General features: G+C 43.7%; 1 protein-coding gene across 10 annotated transcripts in view; it reads right to left on the bottom strand.

Moving 5' to 3' along the window:
* Nucleotides 1-26,999, bottom strand: part of TLK2 (tousled like kinase 2) — a 45,044-nt gene extending 18,045 nt beyond the window's left edge. The window contains exons 1-12 of one of the 10 annotated variants that reach the window (XM_054224203.1): nucleotides 26,458-26,998; nucleotides 24,281-24,369; nucleotides 22,382-22,447; nucleotides 15,487-15,558; nucleotides 12,946-13,015; nucleotides 11,857-11,900; nucleotides 10,669-10,764; nucleotides 7,765-7,932; nucleotides 7,086-7,181; nucleotides 3,868-3,960; nucleotides 2,367-2,477; nucleotides 855-991 (exon numbers count right to left, since the gene is read on the bottom strand). In XM_054224203.1, the coding sequence (XP_054080178.1) occupies nucleotides 855-991; nucleotides 2,367-2,477; nucleotides 3,868-3,960; nucleotides 7,086-7,181; nucleotides 7,765-7,932; nucleotides 10,669-10,764; nucleotides 11,857-11,900; nucleotides 12,946-13,015; nucleotides 15,487-15,558; nucleotides 22,382-22,447; nucleotides 24,281-24,361 (1,034 nt within the window). In that variant the 5' untranslated portion in view covers nucleotides 24,362-24,369; nucleotides 26,458-26,998. Of the gene's footprint in view, nucleotides 1-854; nucleotides 992-2,366; nucleotides 2,478-3,867; nucleotides 3,961-7,085; nucleotides 7,182-7,764; nucleotides 7,933-10,668; nucleotides 10,765-11,856; nucleotides 11,901-12,945; nucleotides 13,016-15,486; nucleotides 15,559-22,381; nucleotides 22,448-24,280; nucleotides 24,370-26,115; nucleotides 26,238-26,457 lie in introns of those variants that run through there. The other 9 variants (XM_054224205.1, XM_054224204.1, XM_054224210.1 and 6 more) reach the window with 9 other exon arrangements.
* Nucleotides 27,000-27,207: the final 208 nt, after the last annotated feature.

Here is a 27,207-nt window from a genome sequence, read left to right as displayed (position 1 = left end):
TAAAAAGACATCTTAAAACGTTTTACAGTGATAAAAGCACTCTTGAAATTTCAAGTCTAAATAACTTGAGCATTTACATACTTAATTCACTTTTAAAAAGAGTCTGAGACTGCAGGTAAATATTCCAGAAGTACTTTTTCCATGTCTTACAGCATAAACTAAGGGGGAAATATAAAGTCCTTAATCTGCGCCTAACAAGACCTGCACCTCCCTATCAGACTACAGAGAAGTGATATGATTTTAAAGGATCACACATAGCTCTAATGCAATTAATTTGCCAAGTCCTACTTAAAGGTCTAGGCCAGGTGGGAATTCACTGGATATTTTCATTAACATCCTGCATAAAAGGGTCTCTGATCTTCATTTCCAGGTTTCTGCAGCCCCTTTGATCACTGTTACCAGAAGGCAAAAAAAGTTAAATAGTATGGATTTTCTCTTTTAAGCTTCTCTACTTTCTACTTTAAAAAAGAAAAGGAGCTAATTAGCCTTCCGTGACTAATATATGCAAGTATGCAAATCAAACTGATTGACTCAAAATCTGGTCGACCCCTCCAGCCCAAGCACTGCACAGCCGGGCAGGTGCACCGACAACACCTGACAGGGCAGCGGACTGCTTCCCAACCCAGGGGCCAACTCAAACAATTCGATTCCAGTTTCAAGTCTCCGGGGGTTTAAGCGGAGACATATTTCTCACTACAACGCGAAACCGTTCCCCATTGTCAGAAGCTGAGTTTCTATCTGATGCTTTCATGCATCAGTCACACCATTCTCTATTTTGATATGTAAGACATCACAGACAACTGCTTAGTTTTTCTGTCTTTGCCTCTGAAGGTAAAGACAATTTCTGTCCTCACTTGATGAGGTTCTGGAAGGCATAGCCATCTGTCCACTGCTCGGTGAAGGACGCCCCGTGCCGCACCGTAGTGAAGTGACCTAGCCTCAATCGATCCTGCATGCTCTTATCTCTGCATGCCATCTTCTCCTGTTTTGACTGAAAACAAAACAAAACACATGTTAAAATATAAACCATAAATTAGCAGCTGAGAGCTGTGCTGTGTTTTAAATCATTACCAATTCTTACTGCTTTCCATTGTTTCAGTACTGCTTATCTGAAACCCAGCTGAAAATCATTGATCAAATAATTGCTGGCGCTTCACACTGGTCTGACAGGCATTTGTTTGACCTCCTCCTTTCTGACATTTCAGCCTCACCTTTCCTTCCCCATTACTGCTTGGGCAGCTCACACCCATTCTACCATCAGCTGAAATCAGTCTAGCAGTAGGATTAAAACTCTCCCTTTGTATCAGCAGCTTAGCGAGTCTCCAGACATGGCTCTGATCAGGCCCTTATTCACACAAACAGGAGATGAAGGAAGAAAATGCACCTTGAATCACTGTTAAGACTAAGATAGGGTGACGAGCCAGCTCAGTCCTAGACTCACACCACTCCTAGAAGTGACACAATCTCAATTAGGTCACCAACACGCCTAAAACTTGGGGGTGGTGTCTGTCACAGAGCGTGTCCGGTAAAGGAGCGGAAATTTCCAAGGCCTGAGATGAGAGCAGCAAAGCTTCAGTCAGTTCGGATTAAAGATGAACCAGCAAAGCTCCTCACTGGAGTCATATATAATCCCAGGTCTACATAACACCTAGCCCGGAGTTACAAATCCTCCCAGAAACGGGAGTCCCATTCAGCCAAGAACAATCAGCTCTGTGACAAAAATCAACTCAAACAGACTGCACGTACTGGCCAGCACCCTGGTAGTTTTGCCCATCCAGTGCCCACAAACAATAGATGTAATTGGCCAACAGGTGAAAGAGCAATCAAACCCCCACATTGTTTAACCATCAGGAAATCTGGAAATCTTTCAACGCTGAAGCAGGCTGGATGCTGGTAAACAGCAGCCTGGCAGTTTCCCCAGTGTCTTTAATGTGTTGTTTTGAGTGTTATACAAAGCAACGATCTCCAACTTTGCTGTTTGAAAGAAGGAAAGATCTAAATCACTTGCCCATGTCACAGAGCATATCTGGCAATTTCACTGCACAATGGGATACCGCTCTTGTATTGCCAGAGCTAGACAATGTCGCTTTTCAGGAGTACGAGTTTCCCAATCATGTCTGCCGCGTTTACAGCTCAGACTATTTCACTTAAGCAAGAGAGACCGCTCTTTGAGACCATGAAAAGTAACGAAATCAAAACATTCTGAACCACTTCAGTCTTAGCATTACATTCCTATTTGCAGAGAAATAACTCAAGACAGAATTCCAGTTGTCTTTTACCACTGTAGCAATAGGAGCAGGTTTGCGCTGAGAAGTTTTCAAGGACATGAGCTGTGACTGCAGAGATGTGAAGAGTCCCCCGCTCACCTTTTCTATAAGAAGCTTCTTGCTCATTGTTACACATCTATTCAACCGCTCCTTGTACTTCTCCAGCATCTTTTGCTGTTCATCTATCTGCCGTCTCAAATCGCAGTTGGCCTAAAAGTGAAAAGAGAAGAAAAGCCTTTGACTTTAAAATCACTCAGAGCCAAACTAAGCATCACCTAGGAAGAAGCTTCTCCAGCTAGCTCTAGGCATCAGATTAAAGAAAGCAAACCAGCAGGATAAGGAAAAAAGAGTAGGTTCCTCTTAGCAAAACATGCAAGCCAAGCTCTTTGATTTTTAACCCACTCCTTACCCCTCCTACAACAGGGAAGTGCCATCACCCTGGTTTACATAAGGAACTAAGGTACAAAGGGACTAAACACAAGCACCAGGAATATTTTAATTTTTTTTAAACATTTAAGACCTTGCCACAGCTATGAAGTCTCAAAATAGCTTAGTCATCCCTGGACTATCCTCCCTCTTCAGCCACAATACTGGCAGAGGAAAAGGATGGGGTAACTCCCTTTGCACTTCCAATTAAATTCTTGTTCAAGTTGCTATCCATTAGCCCTGCTATATAGACTGCTCCCAGTAACAGATGCTGTTTTTAACACCACCAGTGTATAGCGGGATTTTATGTGCTGCACTTTCGTTGATAAAAATTTAACCATTTAACCATCCCCCTTCCAAACAAAAGTCTGACTTCTGATTAAACAGCGGATGGTAACAATAAATAAATTTCCTGCTTCATGGATTGTTTTCCACAAACCCACATGTGTGTGTCTCTATGAGCTTGCCTTAGCTTTTAGGTGCCGAGAGCAGACACACAGAGAGCCTCCCCTCTTCTCCCTTTAATGTGTTTTCTAATCCTTTTCAACACTTCACAAGAGATGCCTCTCCAGCTGATGAAAGCCAAATCAATGAGAACTCCTCCATTAAGACAAGATCCTTGATTTAAAGGTATTTATCTTTTACTGAAGAATACTAATGGGTTAAGAGAAGCTTTACTCTTTTGGTTTCACCAAAAGATGCTCTCCTCATTTCTGTACATGTCACTGACTCTCATGAACGAGCACTTCAGAATACAACTTCCCAGTCGACCGAGAGGCTACTGAACATGCTGCTAAACAAAAAGCGGAGTCAGCTCCTCAGAACTTAGGAGAGAGGAATAATTCTGCAAACATGTTCAGTTAGCTAGCAAAATATCAAACTGTGCAACAGATCAAAGAAAGGCCAACGACACTGCTGAGGACACAAACACCTGAGCTACACCTGGCACCACAGTCGCTGCTGCACCGCTTGTGGATTCAAGCGGGCCCAAACAGAGTATCTACAAGGCAGGCAGTTATCTTGCAAGTAAGGGACGACCGGATTTGTTTTACCTTGCAAGTCTTGGTTCTACAAACGGTATACAAAATCCTGCTCTGCAGCCTGGCTGGCACGTGCATTCTAGGTATCTTTAAATAGCAGCTTTTAAAAGAGTTGTCCCACTTTAAATACTTACTCTTAATAAGTCATCTATCCTCCCCTCCTTCTTCTCCAAGTCAGAGTTTTTACTGTTTTCTAGTGCAGATATTTTTTCCATTGTGAGGTCAGACTGTAGGGAAAAATGACCATAAACCACATTTAAGAAAAAGAGCTGATATTTCAGATAGTCAGCACGTAACATCACAGTGTAACCCTCTCTGATCTGAACAGTTAGGTCTAAGAAGAAGGAGCCGATGCCCTGCATCAGGGGAAGAACTTTCTCCATTCTTCATTTTCTTATTGCACGGTGGGCTCCTCCAGCACAGGAGGTTCAGTCATAGAATCACAGGGTTGGCAGGGCCCTCTGGAGATCATCCCCTCCAACCCCCGGCCAGAGCAGGGTCACCCAGAGCAGGTGGCACAGGAACGCGTCCAGGCAGGTTTTGAATGTCTCCAGAGTTGGAGACCCCCCCCACCTCTCTGGGCAGCCTGTGCCAGGGCTCTGCCACCCTCAACCCTAGCAGTCAGCTAGCACAAAGCTGCTCTGGAGAACGCAAACTGGTAATAAAGGCCTACAAGATCCTCTGCATCCTGCAAATTTTGGTTTCATAGTTGAGTTCTGCCCACTCCTTGGTGGTCTCTGACATTCACTGTCCTTTCCTGCAGCGCAACATACCTCATACAGGAAAAAGGCTTAAGAAAAACCCCACCAAATCCCAACTCTCAGCTGGAATATCAAATTTATGAGATCTTTCACGGGCACGGACAACTACCTGCCAGTCAAAAGCCAATACTTGTGGGTTCTACAGTGGTCTTGACAGAAAACACAGGTCTTCATTTTAAAGTATTATAACAGATTGAGAACAGGAATATTAGGCACAAGCCTTTGTTTCTGACAAACTGACTTATTGGTGCCCACTATGGACAGACGCTTTATAGTTCTTGAGTTAAACCTATTTGGAAAGTTTTATGGGGTGCAGCACATCTCAAATACCTTCACCAACGAAGTGAGAGTTATGCCCAGGAACAGAAGACAAAAGACATACCCTATATTCCCTAGCAGTAGAAATATTTCAAACTCAGCACTCTCATTAATGGGTGCGGAAGAAAAGGTGAAAGAAATCAGCACGTACACAAACACCGCATCTAAAATACCCAAATAGACACAAGGAAGTCTCGCTCCATGACTGCGTACACGGATTTCACTTTTATGGCTAGCAAGCAGCTATCTTGGTTCTGAGAAGAGTTAGCAGAGACTTACCTGCGGAGTTGTCATATAACTGTTCTCCAAATTTCAGGCTTGCCTGGAAGCTAACACCATGAAGTAAGAGACAAACTTGGCAGGCTGTTGCTGCTCTACATATGCCCAGTTCGGGAAAGATCAAAAAGAACACGTGCCAGCATTGCACATCAAGCGAGATGATCCTAAATCCCAAGATACAAAGGGGAGGCCTGGGCAGGTCACCTCACTTCTGCCTTAGCTTGGTTTATGCTTCCTGACAACGTGCAACAAAAGCTTTTGTCACTGAAGGCAACGAGAAGGCTGTCTGCTGGAAACCTAGGCTGCAGAAAGTTTCTTTAGTAAGTGAGTGTTATTATGCCATTTTGCCAAATGCACAGCCATGCTCGCACCGTGTCAGATGAAGTCATGTTTCAGGCTGCATGCTCTTACACGTGACTTCATCCCAACTCACCTTGCCTCAGAGCGCTCGGAGGGCCCTGGCACTGACTGAAAACGCTAAGAAAATCATGCTCACGCTGACTTGCTTTTGGCATTGCCAGAAGTGATCCAAACTGGAAATTGCTGAACTCTTTTTTTTTTTTTTTTTAAAACCCTATCAACTCCATACAGGTTTGGAAGGGAAAACCAAGAATATGTAAGTGTCCTCATCGCACAAGTCAAGCATCTTCGTGGATTCTTTGCCTTAAGCGTATGCTACGTCTAGACCCCTGGAGAATACCATGAAGCTGAGCACTAGCAGAAGGCAGCCTCAGATAACATGTCACTCTTTTCAAGGAAGATGGACCCTGTGGGCATGCTAAGCACAGGAGAGAATAAAAACCTCTTGCTCGCTCCAGGAGGGACCACTCTTTTAAGCACTGGTGTTGGGACAGCAAAGATTGAAATCTGAAAGCTCTCTCTGGCAGGTTCTCGAGTTACGGCATCGTTCTCGCACAAGAACTCTCCATGCACTAGCAAGAAAGTGGGATCGTCAGAGACCAGCATTTTAACAGGACAGATAACAGATCTGACCCCAGTGACACAACAGAGCTCAGAGATTTAAGCTAATCAGTACCCCAGAGGTAGAACTGCTGTTCTTCATGCACAAAGAACTTGGACCACTCTGGTGGGGAAAAGGAGAATGAACTTCCCCCATCAATAAAATCATCTCTGACACAGACTGATGTGAGAAAATGATTGACACAAAACTCATTGTTTAAATATCACTCAAGGGAAGGGTCAGTCACAGAGAAATCAGAGATGGAAATCAAAAGAAGATTAAAAGCAGGCTTGGAGAAGAAATAAGCAAAGTGCATTGCAGATAAAGCTGAACATCCTTCTAAGCAACAGAGGAAGATGACACAGCTAAAAAGTAAATCTTGCCATAAAGCCACAAGAAGAACCTTAACAATTTAAAAGGCACCAAAAAGGCATCAGCACAGTCAAAGGAGCTACTCCTCTTCTTGACTCCATGTCAGTGGAGTTGCTGAGAAGCACTGTCAGGAGCACATCATGTTCCACCTTGACAGGACAAACTATGCCATGGGTGTACTCTGCAGAACCCAAAGAACTTCCAGCTAAACCGTGGATATTTGTGCTGTAAGCAGTGCGGAGGCACCCATGACCAGCGCTTGAATAGAGGCATTCACAGCTATCACTTGGGTTTCCTTCACATCTTCATGTACAAAGAGAGGAAGAACATTCAGGATACAGCAGAACTGAAACAGAGCTAAAGCGTTCCTCTCCTGAGCACGTTCGCACACAGCTGGAGAACTACCCACAGTACTGGCACAGAAAAGCCTCACTAACAGATTGGGCAAACTTCAGTAGCAGCAACTGGAAGCATCCCTTACAGGATAAGAAACAAAGTTCAGCGATTCACTTCAATCAGTAGTTACAGACCGACTTGGGACTGCTGACTCCTTTCACTGGAAACATTATGTCTACTACAGGTGGCATCCTCTGCTGTGGGAGACAAGCTGCATCAAGCTGCAATCTCATATCCAAGAGATGTATCATCTAGTGAGCTATACCTGTGACTGTTTGTGCTGGATGGAAATCTGTTTTTGGGAAGTGCAGGAATGCTCAGTGTTCCCTGATCCGGTAGAAGATGGGCTGCCTTGCTGGGCCTGCAAAAGAAAGTCAGCGTATTGTTATATGCTCCTCAGCGTGATCACTAGTGCCCATGCAGATACACTTATCTTTACATGGGAGGTGCAGCCTGGCCTGGGTACCATGCTTTCATGTTAAGGTTTAAGAATGCTGTAGAGATTTAGTTCGTTAAAACAAGAAGAGTCAGTTTCTTTCAAGAAGTCTGGCCCAACCTGCTAAAAGACAAAGCTTTTAAAAGCCTAATATAATTAATGTCAGCTGAGATTAAGCGAGGCCAAAACAAACACTTCTCACAGCAAGACTATACCTCATTCTTTTGCTTTTGAATCTATCAGATTTAGCCTCTCAGATGCTATTATTGTGATCTATGTAAGATTTTGAGTCGTTAACTTAAAACTCACATCATTTTATTAAACAAGCAAAGCCTGGGACCTAGAACTCTTCACAAGGAAGATGAACTTACCAGAAGATGGTAGACTTGGTCATCAATAAACCAGGCTGCACTTGAACCACTGTTTTTGAGCAGAAAAGCTTCAAATTCCCCATGCCTTAACTAGAAACATCCTCCCTTGGGATTCAAATCTTTTCAGAGCTGCTCACCGAGACAAAAGTAAAACAGAGGCCACCTCCCCTCTGTGCCAGCTGCTCATTCTCTAGCCGCTGCTTCGCCAGCATCACCGACATCAGCGTTGGCAGAGCAGAGTGTTCCTCCTGCGGTTCCTTTGCTGTGCTGCCGTCTACCCCATACAGCGGCTGCTCCACTCGCCGCTGTAACACAGTCAAAAACAATACAATGAACTTTTTTTTTTTTTAAAAAAAAAAAAAAAGCAATTCTCTGACTCTGCCAAAACTGTTGTCAGCGAAGCAGCAGCTCAGGAATGGGCAGGCAGCACGGTGAGGATCTGATAACTCAAACAGGACTCCTGGAGTGATTGTTCCAATGGCAGACATCAAAAAGTACATGAAGTTTACAATTAAAAAAGTCACAAATGAACACACAGGACATAATTCCTTGTCAGTTAACACACCCCCTTCCTTTGTATATATATGTGTTTCAGAGCCAGTGGGGCAAACCTGGTTGTAGATCCAGAAATCTTAGTGCATTGCAATTTTGGTCAATGCGTTCACAATTATACTACTTGATGGTTTTTAAGGACTCATTTTAAAACAGCCAATGTCACGATACATTCATTATTCTGGTGAAGTAAACTGAGTCAGAACTGCTAAATGCCAGCAACCTAACCATGTCTAGGACCCAGACGTCACGGTAAGCTCATTTCTGTCATTATAGCTGGGACCAATTTCCTGCAAGACAAGTAAAGTACTAATGTGTTTTCAAAATCTTTTAAAGATGCATCGCATCTCTTAAAGGCCAGCTCCATTCTCCTGCAGTAGGCTAATTTTGCAACTGTGATACAGGAACTGGGTTCAATAAGAACAAGAATCATCTGAGCTACATTGATTACAGCACTCAGAATCTCATTGCCCTCACTTTAAAAGCCAGGCCATCACTGATAAAAATTGGCAGTCTAGATAATAATCATCTAAGTCCTTCCAAGTCGTAACTCTCGGCCAGGCATACGCCACATAGAAAGTAAACAGTCAGGTCAGGCTTCAGTTTTTCTTAAAAACCTAAATTGCAACCTGAAGCATATTTCGTGGCTAACGTTCTGAATGTCAAGAGCGTGCTTTCTTCCCCAAAAGAATGCTTGTATATGAGAGTAACCACAGAAGAGTCTGAAGACCTGCAGATCATTCTTCTGATCAAAGGAGAAGCAAGGCAATTCAAAGCAGTCAAGAGATTCGAAGACAAGAAGTAACATCCTGAAGTCATTACCATTCCTCCGCAAGTTCTGATTGCAGAAGATTTCCAGTACAATACAGATTAACTCACAGGTTTGGAGGAGGTTTGTCTCATCGTGAAAGACATTTTAACACTGCTCTCTTCCTAGACCATACCGACATCTGTAACGGGTAAGATACTCAACCTTCTCCAGTTTTCACTCATCCCCCTGTTTTTTGGGGCTTAGTTCAAACCACTGATATTCAGTTTGTAAGAAGAGGACAGATCTTACAAATGCACGTAATAATTTGTTATGAATAAGCAAACATTGTAGGTCTAGCTGCAAGAGTAAAGAACAGAAGATAAGAAACACAAAGAGCACCTGCGTAAGGAGACACACAACCTGGCCTAGCTGAAACGAGCGGAACATTGGTTTTCCCCTCATGAGAAATACTCTGTTCAAACTTTTACCTACTCAATACATACAAGTAGAGAAGAAAACCACAGGAAGAATCAACTTGTCCCATTATAAACACCTGCAGGGCATCGCATCCACTGGAATAAAGAACTGTCCTTAATACCTCACGCATCTGCAACATTCAGAGATGGCATTGCTTTCATTAACTTCTCTTTAAAGAGGTGTATTAGTGAATTAATAGGACAGGAGAAAGGGCTGTTCAATTAACCAATATATTATAATTTCTGTAAACATCAAATATATCTAGAAGCATATCTGATGTCCCTTAAAGCAGCGTTAAAAGCTTCCAAAATCTAGCAACATATATTGAATTCTGAGCAGAGCATTCAGTGTTGGGATTTAGTTCAGTACACATTCGTGAACTGTGCAAAGGTCTCTGCAGAATAATGTAATCAGGGAAGACTTTGCATTTGGTTTTCGGAATACGAACCTTTCCCATAATGCTCCATACCTTTGTGACACTCAACAAATGCCAAAAATTTTTTAAAGAGGGACCCAGGCAACATTCAAAACTAGAGATCAGACACCACAGCCTCTGAATATTGCTTTGCTAGCTGAAAGAAGTGTCTTTAGCTGCCCTGTGCTAAAATGGCTTAAAAATACCGGTTATTTCTTCACATTCAGATCTTGTAGAAATGCCGAGACAGCAAAATGGAATTACATAACAAAAAAAATAGCAACAGATGTGCATGTATACGCATTTCTTTGCAAGCTTTTGCTAATGCTCCTTACAAGGCACACATACGTAAACAGAAGTAAAAGACCTTCCCAATATAGTTAAAATATGCACGTTTTTCAGTATACCCAAAGGGTCCAATCAAGATCAGAATATCATTGTACCGGTGGTACACAACATACGACATACTCCCAGCTCCATGGAGAAGTTTGTGAGCTACAACAGAATACAAGATAACTAATATGTCAGTTCCACCTTTTATTAAGGACAGCGATCTATCTGTAACCACACAACATGCTAAAAACATTCCTCTTGCATGCCTTAAGATCAGATGTTTGCATCAGTTGCAACTGGACTAGCCACTGCTACAGGGTCCTGGACATCTGGCTTTGCTGCTAGAACCCAGTTTCAGATTACAAAAAAAAAAAAAAAAAATACAGAATAAGCGACATCACTCACCAAGACACCCTTCTTTCCTGTTCAGAACCTTTTATTACCTGTCTGAAGCATGGCCACCAGCCTAATCAATGCCATACCACCAGCTCCGTCCCCGGGGAGAACACTTACCGGCAAGGGGTTGGATAAGGAATGCTGCGGTGACGATCTGGCGACAGGCGGCACACTTCTACCGGGACTGGTTCCTGGGCCACTTCCCCCAGCAAACTGGCCAAAGGAACAATTTGATTATCAGTAATTCCACAGAGATACTATATTTAAGCAAATTTAACAGAGACAGAAGAAATGCATTAATCTTAAAAATGAAGCCTTATAGGCTCAAGGGACTCATTTAAACAAACTGAATATAAGTTAAGAGGAAAACCTTAAAATTGCATGTACTCTTTTCAAAAATAACAGCAGAAATACTTCAGACAAACATTCATATTTGCACAGAGTACATTTTTCTTTTTAACACAAAAAGATATAAAGCCGCACACTTGGCTATAGATCTGTTATTTACTGTATAGAATTAGAAAGCCCACTCCCAGTGAGGAGACGTGTCTAACTGTGCACCACAGGGGCGGTAAGAAACGTACACCTCCACCGAAGCACCTGCGCCAGTCACTGCTGAAGTCGGGATACGTAAGCAGCTGGGTAACTGGTCTAGTTGGTGCAGAAATTCATATGGTCCTGCACCTAAAAACCTTTGGCCAGGAAAGAAGTAAGCGCTAACAAGCACTTAATTTCTGACTCCAAGCTACTCAGCAAAATAAAGAACAAACATAAAAGCTAGAGCTCTGAATGGTGCAGACCTAGAAAAATGCAATTAAAAGAATGTTGATTTTTAGAATGTCCATCGTTATTTTGGGGAGGGGTCTCTGTCTCCTGTGTGGTGCCAGCTTCCCACGGTAAGCTTTTCTAAAGAGGCAACCCCCAAAACAACCTCCTGCTGAAATCAGCGTGACTTTGCAGGTAGGTTCTTTTGCAGCACTGGACCCTTATCGAAACAGGTTTGTGCACTCGGATAGCCTCACCTGAGATCCAAGCTCCAATGGAAGTCAATCTCAAACCTATACTTATGTGGCTGTTCTTTTAAAAAATTGCTTTATCAGTTGTTCAAAGAAATGTGAATTTAAAAATCAACTTCCAAAAATCTCATATCCTCTACCTAAACAGATCCGAGCATATCAGGTTAACATCGTCAATCAATGACTCCAGTGCTGGATCAGTAACAGAAATCGCATTACAGACTTCCATCTACAGATTTTACATAATGGGAATTCAAGCAGACTTCTCAGACAATGTAAAGATGCTTACCTCAAAATAATCACTAATTTTATGTCCTCTAGGAGTGCCTTTTCCTAAAAAGCAAAACAAAGGATGAAAATAAGAGTTCATATTTTTAAGAACAGAAGCTATGATGCCATTCTAAAAAAACTGTTCCTCTATTTTGACACTCCTTTCGCTGTAGAGAGGTGCAACACCTATCACAACAAAAGCTTCTGCACAACAAAAGACTGCCCCAGGGTTACAGCTCTTGTGCTGTTGTTGGGAGGGTTTACAGTTGACAATTCAATTAACTCTCAATTCCAAACATGTCAAATCCAATCAAACAGCATTTGCACTTGCTAAAGTACTTAGAAAACACTAAACATCACTGAATGTTGCATGGGTTCTGCAGAATTTCCTTCAAGATAAGGACAGAGAAAAGGGTACTTTTAGTCCTCCACCTTCAGATAAATTACTGCATATTAGATCTCTCACTAACATTACCGTAAGAGTTAGAGAGATAATTAGTGGTGGCTTAATACCAGCTCATTAAAACTTAGCCCTTTTCTCTTATTTTAATATATTATCAAAGCGGTTCTGTCAACACAATCCCTCGATGAAGAACAAAGGAAACAGAAATCTGCCCCTATGCCCATTTGCTAGAAAATCTCCACTTGGACACGTTTTTTCTTTCGTACTGCGAGACAGCACTGCCTGCTTCATACTTGAGCACAGTTTGTTCTCTATTTGTTATGGTGAGAACTTACTCTAACGAGGCACGCGTACGTCTCAAAAAGCAAGGAAGAGAGTACAGTCTGTATTTTGAAGCCTGGCTGCTGTATATGTAGCGTCGCGGGACCGAAACAACACTCCAGAGAAGCCACGTTAAGCCTTTGGGCAGTCTGTCCCATAAAAATGCAATAGTTTGTGCGAATAAGCTGTGGACGAGTATTTGCCTGCCAATGAGGATAACAAGGCTCCCAGAAGAGAACTACACCATCATGGAGTAGTTTATAACAAGCAGCCTGACACACCCTTGAGAAGAGCCATTAGTTTCCTAGGACACTGACTGTGCAAAACGTGCACAAATTACCAACCGTTCAGAAATCCTGCAGCAGGGTCAGGAGAATGAATTACCTTGACTGGTCTCATACGCTTCTGCTTTCCTTTTTCTGTTCCGCTGGTCATTCTGTTTTTTCTCAGGAGTCTGTTAAACAATACTTCAAAATTAACATTTCTGCAGTTATTCCAAGATTTAAAGAAAATACCAAAAACACAATAATCTGCTCCATATCCCCAGTGGCCATTTCGCTTCTCTGGTGCATTTGTTTCTACTGCTGGTACTTAAAGAAACAACTGCTCTCAAACAGCTACTACCTTCTGGTATCTGCGCTGCAGAAGGGAGAGAACACGGTTAGGAATGAGGTTAAATTTTTTTTCCTATTTCAGCTGCAGCAAGCCAGCCTCTACTGCCTAGTTACCTCACATGGTTAGCAGAACTAGTTCAAACACTTATAAAAACCCGTATAAATCATTTCACAACGATCACAGTGCGGGTACAAGAGGAGTAATGACAAGAGGTTTGAGTACAGACATCTAAATTTGCGGTCCAGTGGCTACTCGCCGTCTACCGGGACAATTCATCTTGTCTCCACCTCATGTTTCTTCCCAAAGCTCTTTGCAGATGGCTACAAGAACTGTCCTGTCTACTGGTGCACAACTTCAACCTTACACAAAACAAGGCAGAGCTCCCCAAGATGGCGGCCAGGAGGAAGCTGCCACAGATGCAGCAATTCATCTGGACTTCTCTCTCATTCAAGTCAAGGGTTGGTAACACCTGCCATTTCCTCCAGCAACCAGAGACCCCGAGGGGCAGTTTATCTGTGGACAGTGATATATTTAAGCACAGGCACAATACAGAGCACAGGTGGGAGGCCTGAAGGCTACAAAAGTGTCACGTCTGTACAAGGCTAGCAAGCCCAGACACGTGAGAGTGGAGGAGACCCTGGCATGAGACCCTGGCGTGGTGCTTTCCCCGTCACCAGAGTCACTCGTGTGGCCAGACCTGCTGAAAACGTTAGGAAACACTGGGCTAGAAGCAGCTTACTGAGGTTGCTGGAAAGAAAGATAGCTTGTCATTTCCATCACCAACGTCATTTTAAAAACATCTCTTATCCCAAAGGGTCCCAAATAATTTCTGAGCTATATGCTTTACAATCACTGCAGCCACCACTAAACTATAGCCTGGGGGCAGGAAGAAAACCACAGTGTGCAAAACACAGCTCTGGGAGAGGGAAAGCCATGGCCAGAAAGTTTGTGGTAAACCTAAGTTTCATGCTCTTTGGAAACCAAAGTCCAAAGTACCCCGTTTAAAGATCTCTGCCAAAAGACTTGCACACAGTAAGCACAGAAATCAATCTACCTCCTTTAATAGGATAACAAGGATAAAGCTGACACAGCCAGAATCTAAACCTGGCTGTGTCCCCAGGGGATGCTGGACATCTACAGGCCCAAGTTACCAGCTGGACAGTCACCGACATGTTATTGTTCTGGTACGAGGATGGAGGGAATGTTAAGACAAAGGTCGCCATTGTGTCTGCAAAGACACTTTTTAGAATGGGAGGACTGAAAACTCCATAATTATCTACAGACTTGCTGTACCAGCTCCTGTATCTGTAAAATTCAGTGACATAACCTCCTCACTGCGTAGTGAAGAGCAACTCATGAACAGCGTTGGCGTGACTATAACACCACAGGCTCCATTACAGCCTCCATGGAACTGTAAGCATATTAATGACATTCAGTTTAAGTTGTTTTTCCATTCAAGTACTTACATAACAAAAATTACACACAACTTTATCTGTTACAAACTGAAAAAGCAAGGAATGGTAGATTGGATTATGTCAGCTTGGTCAATTTAAATCCCTCCACAGAAGTCCATTAAAGAAACCAAGTAAAATTAGAACGAATACTCGGTTTTCCACTATTAACTATACTTACTTGTATGGAGTTTAAGATACTGCGTTCTCGAAAGACTTAGCTTCACCAGACACCTCATATCAGTGCTGCCATATAATAGAGGGAAATATGATCCAAAACTTACCTGATAACCGTGTGGGAAGTTCTTTAAATGCATAAGAAAATGCATTTAAATTTGAGATTTTGCTTTAATTTTAAAGTAAAAATGTAACTCTACAGTTCATTTTGCTGCTTTAGCAAGTGTTTTGAAATAGTTAATCCTAAAGCAGTGAGATTAAACAGGGACAAAGCATCAATTTTCACCTTCCCACACTTCCACAGAGCAATTCATAAAAATGCTCCGGTTTGTACAGACTTCTGCAAATTCACATATTTGATAGGTAAGGCAAACTTTTCCATTAATGCTCTCTGGCTTTTTATTTGGCCAACACTGTATCCAAACCCAGGAAACAAATCACAATGCAGCTGAAAATAATTTCATAAGATGAGCTTTAGGAATGCTGTTCTTTCGGGTTTGGGCAAAATCTGCCTGCTACAGTGGGAAGCTTCACAGCATGGTCCAAAGACTGTAAAGATCCAGACTAAATACTTTTACTAGTCCCTTTTGCGCCCGCTCACTCACACACAATTTCTTCTATGTTTTGAGTTCAATCATGTCCACCTTAAACCCGATCACCACGAGGATTTGTGCCTGCTTACCTCCAATTCTTTATCACTCAGAGAACCCACGCTGCACAAGCTCTGGTTGGAAGACTCACTATTTAATGGACCCTAGTGAAAAATAAGCAAAGACTGTTAGAGAAACAACTTCCATACAAGGCAGATACGTCCTATCAAACATTGCATCTCTGGGCTAACTATGCTGCTCTTAAGTCACGTGGATACAGCAGCAACACGGGTCAAACACCCAGGCACGTGATGGGGCACTAAAAAACTTCAGAAGTGGCTTGGAGCAAGACGGAAGTTGGACTGCCCGTTGGACGGTCTTTTCTCAGTATACTGATCCAGCCTCTGCAATTTCTATCTCAATTTATACCCTAACTGCTCAATTTAACCACATCCACAAAAGAGCCAAGGCAGTATTCATAAAAGTCTAAGACAACCGGTTTGAGAAACAAAACTTCTGATTTGTTGAGTAGCAGTAGTTCCAAGCTCGGCTCTTCAGGCAAGCATCTGCTTGACCCTGGGCTAAGAATTGAGAAGCATCTTCCATCTGGCAAGGCAGCTATTACCGTTATCAGATGCTGGCAGTACTGCTGATTTTTCTTTAAATGCGAAATTTTAATGCTTTTTTTAACACTAAGAAAATGAACAAGTGAAAGTTGTGTTAACAGCAGTACAACTGGTACCCATAAGATGATCTTTCCCATTATTTTATGGACTCGTGGCTGACCTGCCAACAGAGCAGTTGCTCCTACCAGGCTAAAACACAAATTCAAGAGGCTGGAATAGATTAACCGAAATAGTATCCAGGTACCTACGAGCATCTGCCTGCATCTTTGCAGGCTCCACTGGATACACATCTGCATTTTTACGTATCCAAGCAGTTTTGGGAATTATTTTTTAAAATCTCTATCAAAACTGGTTTTAAAAGGAAAGAAAAGTGAATCATGCAAAGTCACTGTGTTTTATCCTAGTGCTCTGACATAAAAGTATCCTCCTACAGATCTAACTTAAGAAATCTAGACAAATTTGACAAAGATATAAAAACAAGATTCACATTTACTGATGGAATGTATTAACAGGAAGAATGACATGATAAAGCCACCTCTCCATTAATAACTTGTGAGCATCTTTTCCTAAAGATTCATTCTATTTTAGCGTTCTTATTTTTGCAGTAACCACTTCCCACCAATCAGTCTTTCCTCAAAGCAAAGCCACTTCTCATTATATACTTGAGCAGAAGACTAATGGGAGGAGTGGGGGAGAAGCCTTAACACCACAGAGAAATCATTATTTTTGAGGGTAGCAGTTCTCCCTTCCCCATTTATAAGACCAACACCACCATCAAATTAAACTTGTGACACAACCTAGCTGTTACTAACCCCAATTTCCAAGCAGGCATCCGCAGAAAGTAAAAATTCCGTTTACCTTCTGTATTACACTGTGAATGTTAACTACCAGATGTGTTTCTCCTAAAAGGACACGCTTAGTTGCTTCAATAAAAAAACAACAACAACTTGAACAGCTCAAGAAGCTACACATTTAGGATTTCCTTTTAAAAGCAAATTAGTTTAAGAAAAATTGCAGATGATATTATTTAAGCCATACCGTTACCCCTTCAACTCATCACACAAATAGCTCAAGACCAGAAAGATGTTTTACCTCATCTCTTCAGCAATACAAAAGCTTAAAATTTAGTTGCTTTTTAAACAAAGCAGCAAGCTTCCCCACCACCCAATGCGATGGCTCACAAATCTTATAGGTACAACTCTTGGTTATGCGAGGGATTTATTCCTTGGCTGACAGGACTTAACAGAAGTGCCAACACTACCCTTGCCCACATCCACATGAAGGCCTCATTGATTAAAAAAAGTTAATATCTTATGGCAAGTGGCAGCAGAAAATTAATCTTTTCACCCATGTAAAAAGCTTGTTTATAAGCTGCACAAATGCTGTCCTCTAAAATCTTTCACTTCCTCTCACGAACTCAAACCCCAACAGCACACGCAAGACATCCACCTTCTGTGCAAGCGTGAAAAGCTTTATCAGGTGCAGGAGCATCTCAACAAATGAGCGTTTGCGGGTCTCAGATGGACAGGCTGGGGTTCTGACATGATGAAGATGAAAGTGAAAGTTGTTTCCATTTTTGCTTAAATTTCGCTGCCTCCGTTTTGCACATGGATAGCAAATGACAGGAACAGCTGCTCCCAAAATGCCATGTTTGAGCTTTTCAGGAACACGGTGGTTGAAAGGGTAAGTCAGTGGCTTACGAAGGGCCAATGTTTCAGCCACGACCCTAGGTACTCCAGGCTAACCTGGAGAAAGAAACTGGTGAGGCTGCCTACAGTCAGAAACGATCCTCAGATTTTTTCAGAGATACGAGCTTACCCTCTCCAGTACAAACAATCCACTCAGACGCATCTGAATGTAAAGTTCTGGAATGCAAGCAGCTGGAAATATGCCTAATACAAAATCCACAACATTTTTCTTACTTCCAGTACTACAACTACCTGTACCGACTATTCCGCATGGGAGATTTACAGCTCTAGCAGTTGGAATCAAACCCGTTTTTTGCATCAACAAAAGAGCAGTTCAGTTCTGATCATGGATACTTGAAGAGCGAAACACTTATTTTTCCTTTATTTTAAAACTTCCTCGAGAAAGCACACTGACAAAATTGTAAAATTGAACTCAGCCCAGTAGTAGAAAGGGTGAAAAGGAACTAACTACGTAGTTATGGAATCAGAGAAGAACAGCTTGTCAGATGTCTATAAGTATCCAGCCAGTTCACTGTTGTGTGTATTGATATTGCGAAAAAACGCAGAATTAAGTTTTTGTGGGCAAGTTTTGACCCACAAAAATTGCACAAGCTTTCCTCTCCCTTGAGGATCTTCTAGAGGACCTTCCACTGACACTTCTCTTAATGTAAAGGATTAGGCCTATCTTACAGACAAGCAGCTGAAGCATCTTGTTCACGTCAAAGTTGGCAAAAAAATTCCTCTTGTTTTGAGGAATTCCGGCTATGGAAACACAATTCGAACGTGCTGTACTCGAAGCAATAAAGATGCAATACCTAGGAGGTTTAAGGAACATGGCCTAGTCCTCAGCTGCACCTCTTCTCACCTAGTTATGCAAAGAAAGGAAAAGCAAGTTTTCCTGATCGTCCAGCTAGATATCTAGTTCCACACATAACCTCACGTTATCAACTGCTTATAGCAACAGGTTTAGACAATGGATATGAGAAACCATACATCTGAGCACCTCCCCCTCAACTAACAGTCAGCGAGTGTGTGTATAAAAAAACCCAAACCCTTCAAATTTATGTTTTATCATTCCTAACTGTTTATATTTAACTCAGCAACTGACATCGGATAAATGTTCAGTACTTAATTTAGCATACCATTACAAGTGGTCATGACACAAAAGGAATTAAAGGAACAAACCTGAATTTTGGAAAAAATCAAGTAAGCGATGGCAAGAAATACTAACATCAGAATATTGCTGGGGAAGTAGCAGTAGGGGATAATAAACATGTAATAGTTTACACAGGAAGGGCTTATAAATTTTGTTCCTGAAGAAGTCATCTGCACTGGCATCTGGCTTTTCTAGCATAGACTACTTTGGGATAATACCGCACTTCTCTGGTCTCACTTACAGCCCACTCATCCGCTGTACCCTGTCAAGAGAACCGGTGATGGGGCTCAGCAAAAATTCAAAATACGTGGGTCATCTGAAATAAGCTAATAGTTTCTATAGTGTTTACCCAAATGACAAGCACAAGAACAGCACACACTTCCTCCTCCGCAAGGAATTTCTGTCTGAGATAAGCTGGCATGCTCTTTTCCCTTGTGATTCACCTATCAACTGCTGCTTCTAAGTCCGTGACCTACCTATGCACAACAAAACCTCCATGTTGAGAAGTGGATGCAGCAGTAGCAAGCGCTTTCAAGACTCCTACTCAAAGGCAAGAAATTAAAATCTGTCCACTCACGCGAGTTGGTTAGTCATTTCTCCCTTTGCAAGACTCCTGGAAAGGCCACAAATGAGGCACAATGGCTGAAGTTTCAATAAAAACTGCTTCGCCTGATAATAGCTCCCATCGGGTCTTCCATAACAAAGCTAGCCTGACTCAGGCTGCCCCTACCTATCTCCTCTTCAAGCCTATCTACCGCCTTGCTTGACTTGTGCATTTCCTCAGCCTCGCCAAGCTCCCAAAAGTGATCCCTCAGGCCAGTCCATAATTCTTACATCGGTTGGTCTCCATTTTGTGCTCTCCAACTCCTCGTATTGAAAGAGAGCCCTAGAATTCCAAGCTGCCTAGCCAGAGTCTCCAAAGCGGACTTACAGCGACACACACATTGCAAAATTTTTTTGCTCAATGACGGAGACACGCTTCATTACCTCGAGCCAAGGTAGCCCAAGTTCTTCTAAATTCTGTAGCAAATCAAGAGATTTCAAAAGGAAAAAGTCAATCCTCAATTCCACTAAAAGTTAGTGCTGACTCCACACAGGCTTACACCAAAGTGAAACGGCTGAATGGTTTTCCAGTTACTCTGGTCCAGTGCTACTGTATAAATCAGGTTTAATTAACATATTCTTATCTTATTTCAAGCATCACATAAGTATGAGAATTACAGCCTGCTTCTTAATTGGGCTTTTGGAAAAGCTCAGTATTACAGCCAATAACGAAACCCCCAAATCACCTGGGTCTTTTTGCCACGAGAAGTTCATCTACTATCAGAAGTTCACAGGTAATCTCCCCTGTATCAGATGGGTAAGCAGGTTTGCAACAGGATTTGCTTGGCTTCCATTATGCCCCAAGAGTTCTCTCAGGTTGAAAAAACCGTATTTGTACTTTACTGATGGCAAACTGGACAGAAGGGTCACGCAATTCCCCCTAATCCTCAGTTCAGGGGCAGAAAGAAAACTGAGACCCGACAACTATTTCTGGGCTCTAGTAGCCAGACAACACATTTGAAATAAGTAAAGTTGCACACGGAAGCATCCAAACAATTTTCAAGTATCTGGCATAAAGTCCTGGCACCTCTGTGGTAGCTGATAAATTCAATGCTAAGTTTCAAATCTCTTATTAACTAGTTCTTCTGGTGGCACGTGACACCTGTTAAGGACCTTTACTGTGCAACCACTTCCCTCCAAGTAAGACATGATTATTCTCAAACACAAATTCTCAACTCCGTAACTTCGCTGCTAAAAACTTTGCTAAGTAGACCACACAACTGGTACTTACTTAACTGACCAAGACTGCTAGAGTGACAAAGGAAGGGTAAAAACCAAAATAAAACCAGTAAATTCTATTCCTTCTTAAGAGCAATTCTCTTTTTGCAGGCAGATGTTCTGCAGCATAAGTGACACTCTTCAGGTTATTTTCATTTCCGTCTTTACGATACCTCAAAGAGGGAGGAAAGGGAGCATTAGCTACCACCAAGACCAATACTTCTTCAATTCTAGCAGAGTCATCTGGATCTAAAAGGTTCCTACAGCACGACAGAGAAGGTTACTCTCTCTAGAAATACTTCAGCCTTTTTAATTTAGCTATAATGAAGGGATGCACACAACTTCATTTGAAGATCTTTTAAAGACCAAGCTTGTAGAAGATACGCACGCTGCTGTGATGATCCACCCTGGATAAGCCTCAGACAAGCCATGTGCAAATACAGAGTCACCCATCACAACTACCTATTCCAATTCTTATCCAGGAAAAGTCTGTGGAAATAACACAAATCCTTTGGAGTTAACCCACCTGATATCTTAAAGGCAGCACCCAAAGAGGGGCAATGGAGGCAGAAGATGAGAACAGACAAAATTAAAACAATGTTATCTACAGAAACAAACTACATTTTGTCTCCTGTACCTACTGACCCAAGGAAGATGTCTGAGATGATTAGTCAGAAAAACGCTTCAAGTGAATGTGCTTAGACTTTCCCCAGTAAGTAAACATAAACAGGAGCTAAATAAGCAGGAATACTGGTAGCTGTCAGATAGTCATGCGTTAATTCAAGGAGCTGCTCTGCAAATTTGGGGAAGAAGGCACTTTACCATATGGCAAGAATAGACATCTAAAGCATCACTGGCTTTTTGAAGCTATCTAGTGACCTGGATGAACCACATGAGTATAACAGTTGCCTAGAAACATTCCTTGCTCATAAATTTGTTTCCACGTATTAACTCCAAGCTTCTAGAGAAATATATTCTCCAACTACTAAGTAAGATAATTCATCACAGACTTGCAACAGAATTTTGAAGCATTTGGGACTGCAAACGACCTCAGTCTTTGGGGTTGTGCCTTCAGCTACCACAGGAGGTGACAGCACACAGCTGTTTCCAAAACAGTTTAGGATTTCTGACCTCTACTACTGTTACTGGAAAGCTCTTCCAGAATCCCATGACTCTGATGGCTAGAAGCTTTTTTTCTACTTTGCAGCCTAAAAATTTATTCTAGATCAGCTTAGTCTCATTCATTTCTCGGAAACACATATAGTTGCTCTTTACTTGTAAACACGGAGGGAAAGTGAGCTTTAAAGTGGCAGCTGTATTAAGGACGTAAACTAGCGCATTAGTTTTATGCGGGTCCAAAATGTACCCTGTATTTTTAAACGTTAAAGAATCCTAACCAAGCACACTAAGCGATACACCCAGTCGGTGGAAGGCAGGAAGCTCAGTTACAACTGCCTGCTGCCTTCACCCAATAGGAGAGCATCTAAGATGACATTTCTTCCTTTTATGCAATAAACAGCAACAGAATACCTTCTATCCCAGGAGGATGTGCCAGGCCCGGTCCCACTAGATGGCACTAACTTACTCTACGTAGCGTTCCTTAAACATTTAATTGGAGAGAGCTAAAAATCTTAGTTGAATCATACAAATTGTATCACAGCTTTCCCAATATATTCCCTTTAAGACAATGACCTACCAATGCCAGTGCGGAGCATGACGGACGGAGACTTGGGGGGGTAGGGAGGGAATTTGAAGCACCAACCTGGGAGGGAATGTAGTATCTGAGATTAATATTGCAACCAAGATTTGCTGCAACATAGTAGAGTCATGCTAATTCATATCAACGGTTGGCTGATCTATTGCAAATTAGCAAGTATGCAAGTAAATAAATATATATTGTTTGAAATAAGTGTAATGCACTTTAACAGTTTACTGACTAGTACAAAGTAAAACTCTATACTACATAACAACAGGTAAAAATAAAACTTGGTAACAGAACAGCTTTGCTCAAAGCAAAGCCTCCAAGAAATGAGGCTTTTTTACTTGGATATTCTTTAGGAACAAAAATGAGTTTTCAGTATTCACCCTACAGAGAAAGGGCATGTACTTTCTGCTCCAAACATATTGAAAACATACTTAAGACTTGCTTTCCTGTATCTTTTAAAGGTTGTTAATTTAAAAGGAATAGTTCCTAACATTCTTTGTGAGCACTGAGTACGTTGGCACTGTTTTAAAGCAACGACAGCGTCTATGCTTCTAAGTCTTAGCTAGTCTAGAAAGTTATCTGTACTGGTACAGCTAAAGATGTTAAAGTGACATACATGGCGGGAAGAGACAAGAAACAGATGAAAAAGTACATAAAAAGTTGTAATGTTGTATAAAACAAGTCTTTCAAGATCATAAATACCTTATGTAGCATAAGCTTTTATGCTAGTAAAAGCCTTAAGATTAAAAAAAGTCTTAAGAGTGGGGCAAAAGATCAAAAATACCCCACGCTCTTACTTCAGTAACTGAAATTGTTATCCCTTAACAACTTCTAGTGTTAATCTTCCTTACTACACTACCTCACAGCTGAACATTTTACTTTCTCATGTTCCCTTTCAAAGCTTAACCTTGTGTGGGTCCTGACTGAAGTACGGATCAGAAAGACAAGTATGAACTCAGACTAAGCCCTTTTTCAAGTCCTGATTGGCTTTGAATTTTTCTAAAGAAATACAGCACCTACAAAGTTTCTTCTCAATATAATTCTAAGAGGTTTCTGAAGATTATCTAACAACGATACGTTGTTTTACCATCTACCTTGAAGTTGTTTAAAACTCAGTATCTTCCTCAAAAGTAAACTCCTTATCACTGACCTAGTTTAAGAGGAGTTCTGCCACCATTTCATTGCTCTGAGAGAGACTACCAATTAGCACTACCAACAACATCTGGAGAACTAACAGCTTCATGCTAATTTATAAAGCAACCACACAATGTTATTATTGAAGCGCCTTACTCAAAAAAGGCAGCTACTGAACAGTTATGCAGTTGCACGTGAGGACAAAGATGGGATTTTACTAGCAGGTTGTGGATCAGGAGAGCTTACCTTCAAATACTTTTGTGCGTGTGTGTTCTATGCGACCGAGTACCCAATTTTAGCACGCTGCACTCACAGAGAAGTGAACAAATTCCTGAATATATTAAGTCTGGTTACATGTTGTATCGAACACAGTAAACTTGAAACTGTATCTAACAAGTGGCCAAATTCAGTTCTCAAATGCATTCTTGGAGAAAGGAAGAGACAGGTGAGATTCCCACTTCCAAAGATGAAGTTGTCATGGTTTTTTGGGGGTGTACAAGCTGCCTTAAGATGGAGCAACTCCTAAGAACTTAATCAGAACCCAAAAATCTTCTGTATAGCAAAACATCTGCTCATAGAGATCCCATTTTCATTCCTCTTAAACATATTTCAAGCAAATTACCATTCAAAACACAACTATTAACACAAAACATTCTGCTTGCAAAGCAAAATTACCAGTGTAGAAATGAAAAAAACCAAAGTGCAGTGCAGGATGGATAAGCAGTCATGCCTGTTACCAACAGTACTCACGCTCACCTTAGCAACCCCGACTCCCGTGAACCTGGCCTCCAGTAGCTCCTGCCTTCGTGGGTCCAGGCTATGCAATTCTTCCATCATTTCTGCTGCTATGGGAGAACAACACTCAGATTATGCAATGCAAGGAACGGAGAGAAATTTAATATTCCGTGCCACTGACGAGGCTCAAAAGTGCCTGTTCTGCAGCATAACCACGTAGAAAGCATTTTCTTGCAAGCGAAATACAAGATAACCATGCAATAATAACATGACTCTGCCACCATATTACTGTATTTAAACCATAACCCTGCTGGAGAGTTTCCCCTTCTATCTGTTGTACCAGCCATTTCAAGATCTCTAAATCCAAGAAACCAATTATGTCACATTCTCCCACTGGATGCTTTATTAGAAGGAAAACATGGGACCAGAGTGTTATGACTAAAAGCTTCAGAGCTTTTCATCCGTGCTGCATGACTAGCAGAAAAAAAAAAAAGCAAAATTCTTTACCCCATAATTTATTTTTGGCCAATCGTGGAAATACTACATCTCCCCAAACTCCAGATTTCACTGACAACAGCTTTGGTTCTTCCAAGTACAGAAAGGGGTTATAAGAAGAAAATAATGCTTGTTTAAACCTTTTACTTTATCAAGTAAAAAGACACCTCTAGAGTAACAGCTGCCTCTACATACTAGATGTACCTGGGGTACCTCCTGGCAATCCAACACAACGGATGCCATTATTTGAAGGGTTAAAAAAAAACAACCCAGCATAGTTGCGTAAACAGATTAAAAATCAGAAAATACACAATTCGAATACTGAACTGCGAAAAAATGGGACAAATTTCAACGTTCATTATAACTGTGAATCACATCTTCCCAACTGCACCAATCAAGTTCATTTCCAGAAATGTCTGTTCCAGTTTCATTTTCTGGACTAAGGTAGAAAAAAAAAAAAAGAGATAGAAGATAAAGATTTGCTGTATAAAGAGCATATGCGATGAGGAAAGTTCTTGAAGGGCAGCAAGTGCCCTCTAGAATAGGCAGTATACAATTGTTCCTTTTATTAACTGTCCATTTTGTCCCTGCCATTTCCTCCAAACGCTGCAGATATGAGTTAAGGGGGCAAAGCAAATCCATCCAGGGGCATTTACAACTGCTCTCCCAAGCCAGTAACAAGCCTCAAAAACTAATGGGATACTAAATGCGGTTATTAAAGAACCCTATTTCTACTATTGGTTTTAAAACCCCAACAAAGCTACAAGCCTAGTTTTCAAAACAGGAAATCTGTGCAGCGAGGAAAATGACAGGCAAGCCATGAACGCAAAGATGTTAAAGTACTCCCAGGTCTCTCGCCCATTACGGGGCACAGGGCGACCATCCGGGAAGGAATCGCATCCCCACGCCGGGATGCCGGCCTGGGGAAGGGACGGCCACAAGTTCCCGAGCCTTTTCCCCCTCCCCAGCCCCACGGCAGGGCCAAGCTCCCTCCCGGGGCCTGCCCCGGACCCCCCTCCATCCCTCCCCGCAAGCGATGGCATTCCCTCCCCGGCTCCTTTGCGGGGTGATTTTCAGCACCTCTCTCCCATCCCACCCCCTCCCCTCCCATCCTCCCTCCCCACTCGGGAAACAGAGGCACGCGTTTCAAAATAAGCCGGTGAGTGAGCAGCCTTGCCCCACTGCCAGCTGCTGCACCGCCTCGGCCTGCCTCCTCCTCCTCCTCCTCCCCGGCACCCCAGGCAGCACCGCCTCAACTCCCAGGCCGGGGATCCACAGGCCGTGCCCACCCCTTCACCTCCCCCGCCGGCCCGGGGCCTCCGCGCTCCCCCCGGGCCGACCCCCCCCCGCCTCGTTCTTACCCCCCGCCCGCCGTGCCGGGCCTCGCTGCGAGCCCGCGGGGCCTGCGCTGCGCCGTGCCCCGGCGAGGCGGGCACCCGAGGCCCAGGCCTCGCTCCCGCCGCCTCGGGGCACAGGCCTCGGGCCCTTCCGCCGTGACCCCGGACCGGCCCCGACGAGCGTTTAACAGCCTCCGCCCCTCGCCTCCGCCGCGGCCCAGGGTCCTTGCCCGGGCTCCCCCCGCCCCACCACACCACCACCGCCGCCCCCGGCTTCGCCGCTCCCGGGGCGGCCTCGGGCCCGGCGCCGGGGAGGGAGGCGAGGGGGGTCCCCGCGCTTCTCCCGCCGCCCCCGGGCTCTCTCACCTGGCGCTGCCGCCGCCGCTGCTGCTGCTCCTGCCGCCGCCCCGCCGCTCCTCTCCCCTCCTGCCCGGGCCGAGCGCTCCCCGGGCACCGCTCGGATCCCGCCGCCGCCGGGGGCAGGAGCAGGAGGAGGAGGAGGAGAAGGAGGAGGAGGAGGGGGAGGGAGGGAACCTGCTGCGGCGGCGGCAGCGGCGGCGGCACAGGCGGGAGGGGGAGGCCAGGGGCGGCTCCGCGGCCTCTCGTGAGCGAGGCGCCGCCGCCGCTGCGGGCACCCGGGCTCCACGCGGGGGAGGAGGGCGGAGGGGAGGGGGGCGGCGGCAGCAGTCGTCGGGGGGGAAGGTGGGGGCTCGCCCCTCGCCGGCTGCGGGGCGGGGAAGGAGACGGGGCGAGCGAGAAGGGATGGATAGGCCGCGGATCCCCGGCCTCGCGTAAGAAACCTCGCCGGGCCGGGCCGCGCGTAGACCGGAGGCGAGGCGCAAGGCCTGGCGGGCAGGGACAAAGGCCCGAGGGAGGTTTAGTCAGGCGGCTGCAGCCGGGCAGGTGGGGAGGGCTCGGGGGGGGGAGGGGGGGGGCGGCGGGGCGCGGGCAGGTGGCGGGGCCGGTGCTCGCCCCCTCCCCGCGGCGCTGGGCCCGGCCCGGCCCGGCTCAGATCGATTGGTGCACACACACACTGTGGTGAAAGCGCGCGCCGTCTCGCGAGATTTGCACGGCGGCGCGAGGGCGGGGGAGGGGCGCGGAGGGCAGGTCAGCGCG

Source organism: Rissa tridactyla, chromosome 19 (genome assembly GCF_028500815.1).
Source record: "Rissa tridactyla isolate bRisTri1 chromosome 19, bRisTri1.patW.cur.20221130, whole genome shotgun sequence".
Lineage (NCBI taxonomy): Eukaryota > Metazoa > Chordata > Aves > Charadriiformes > Laridae > Rissa > Rissa tridactyla.
The sequence above is the reverse complement of the archived record's forward strand: the minus strand, read 5'-3'. Positions and strand labels throughout refer to the sequence as shown.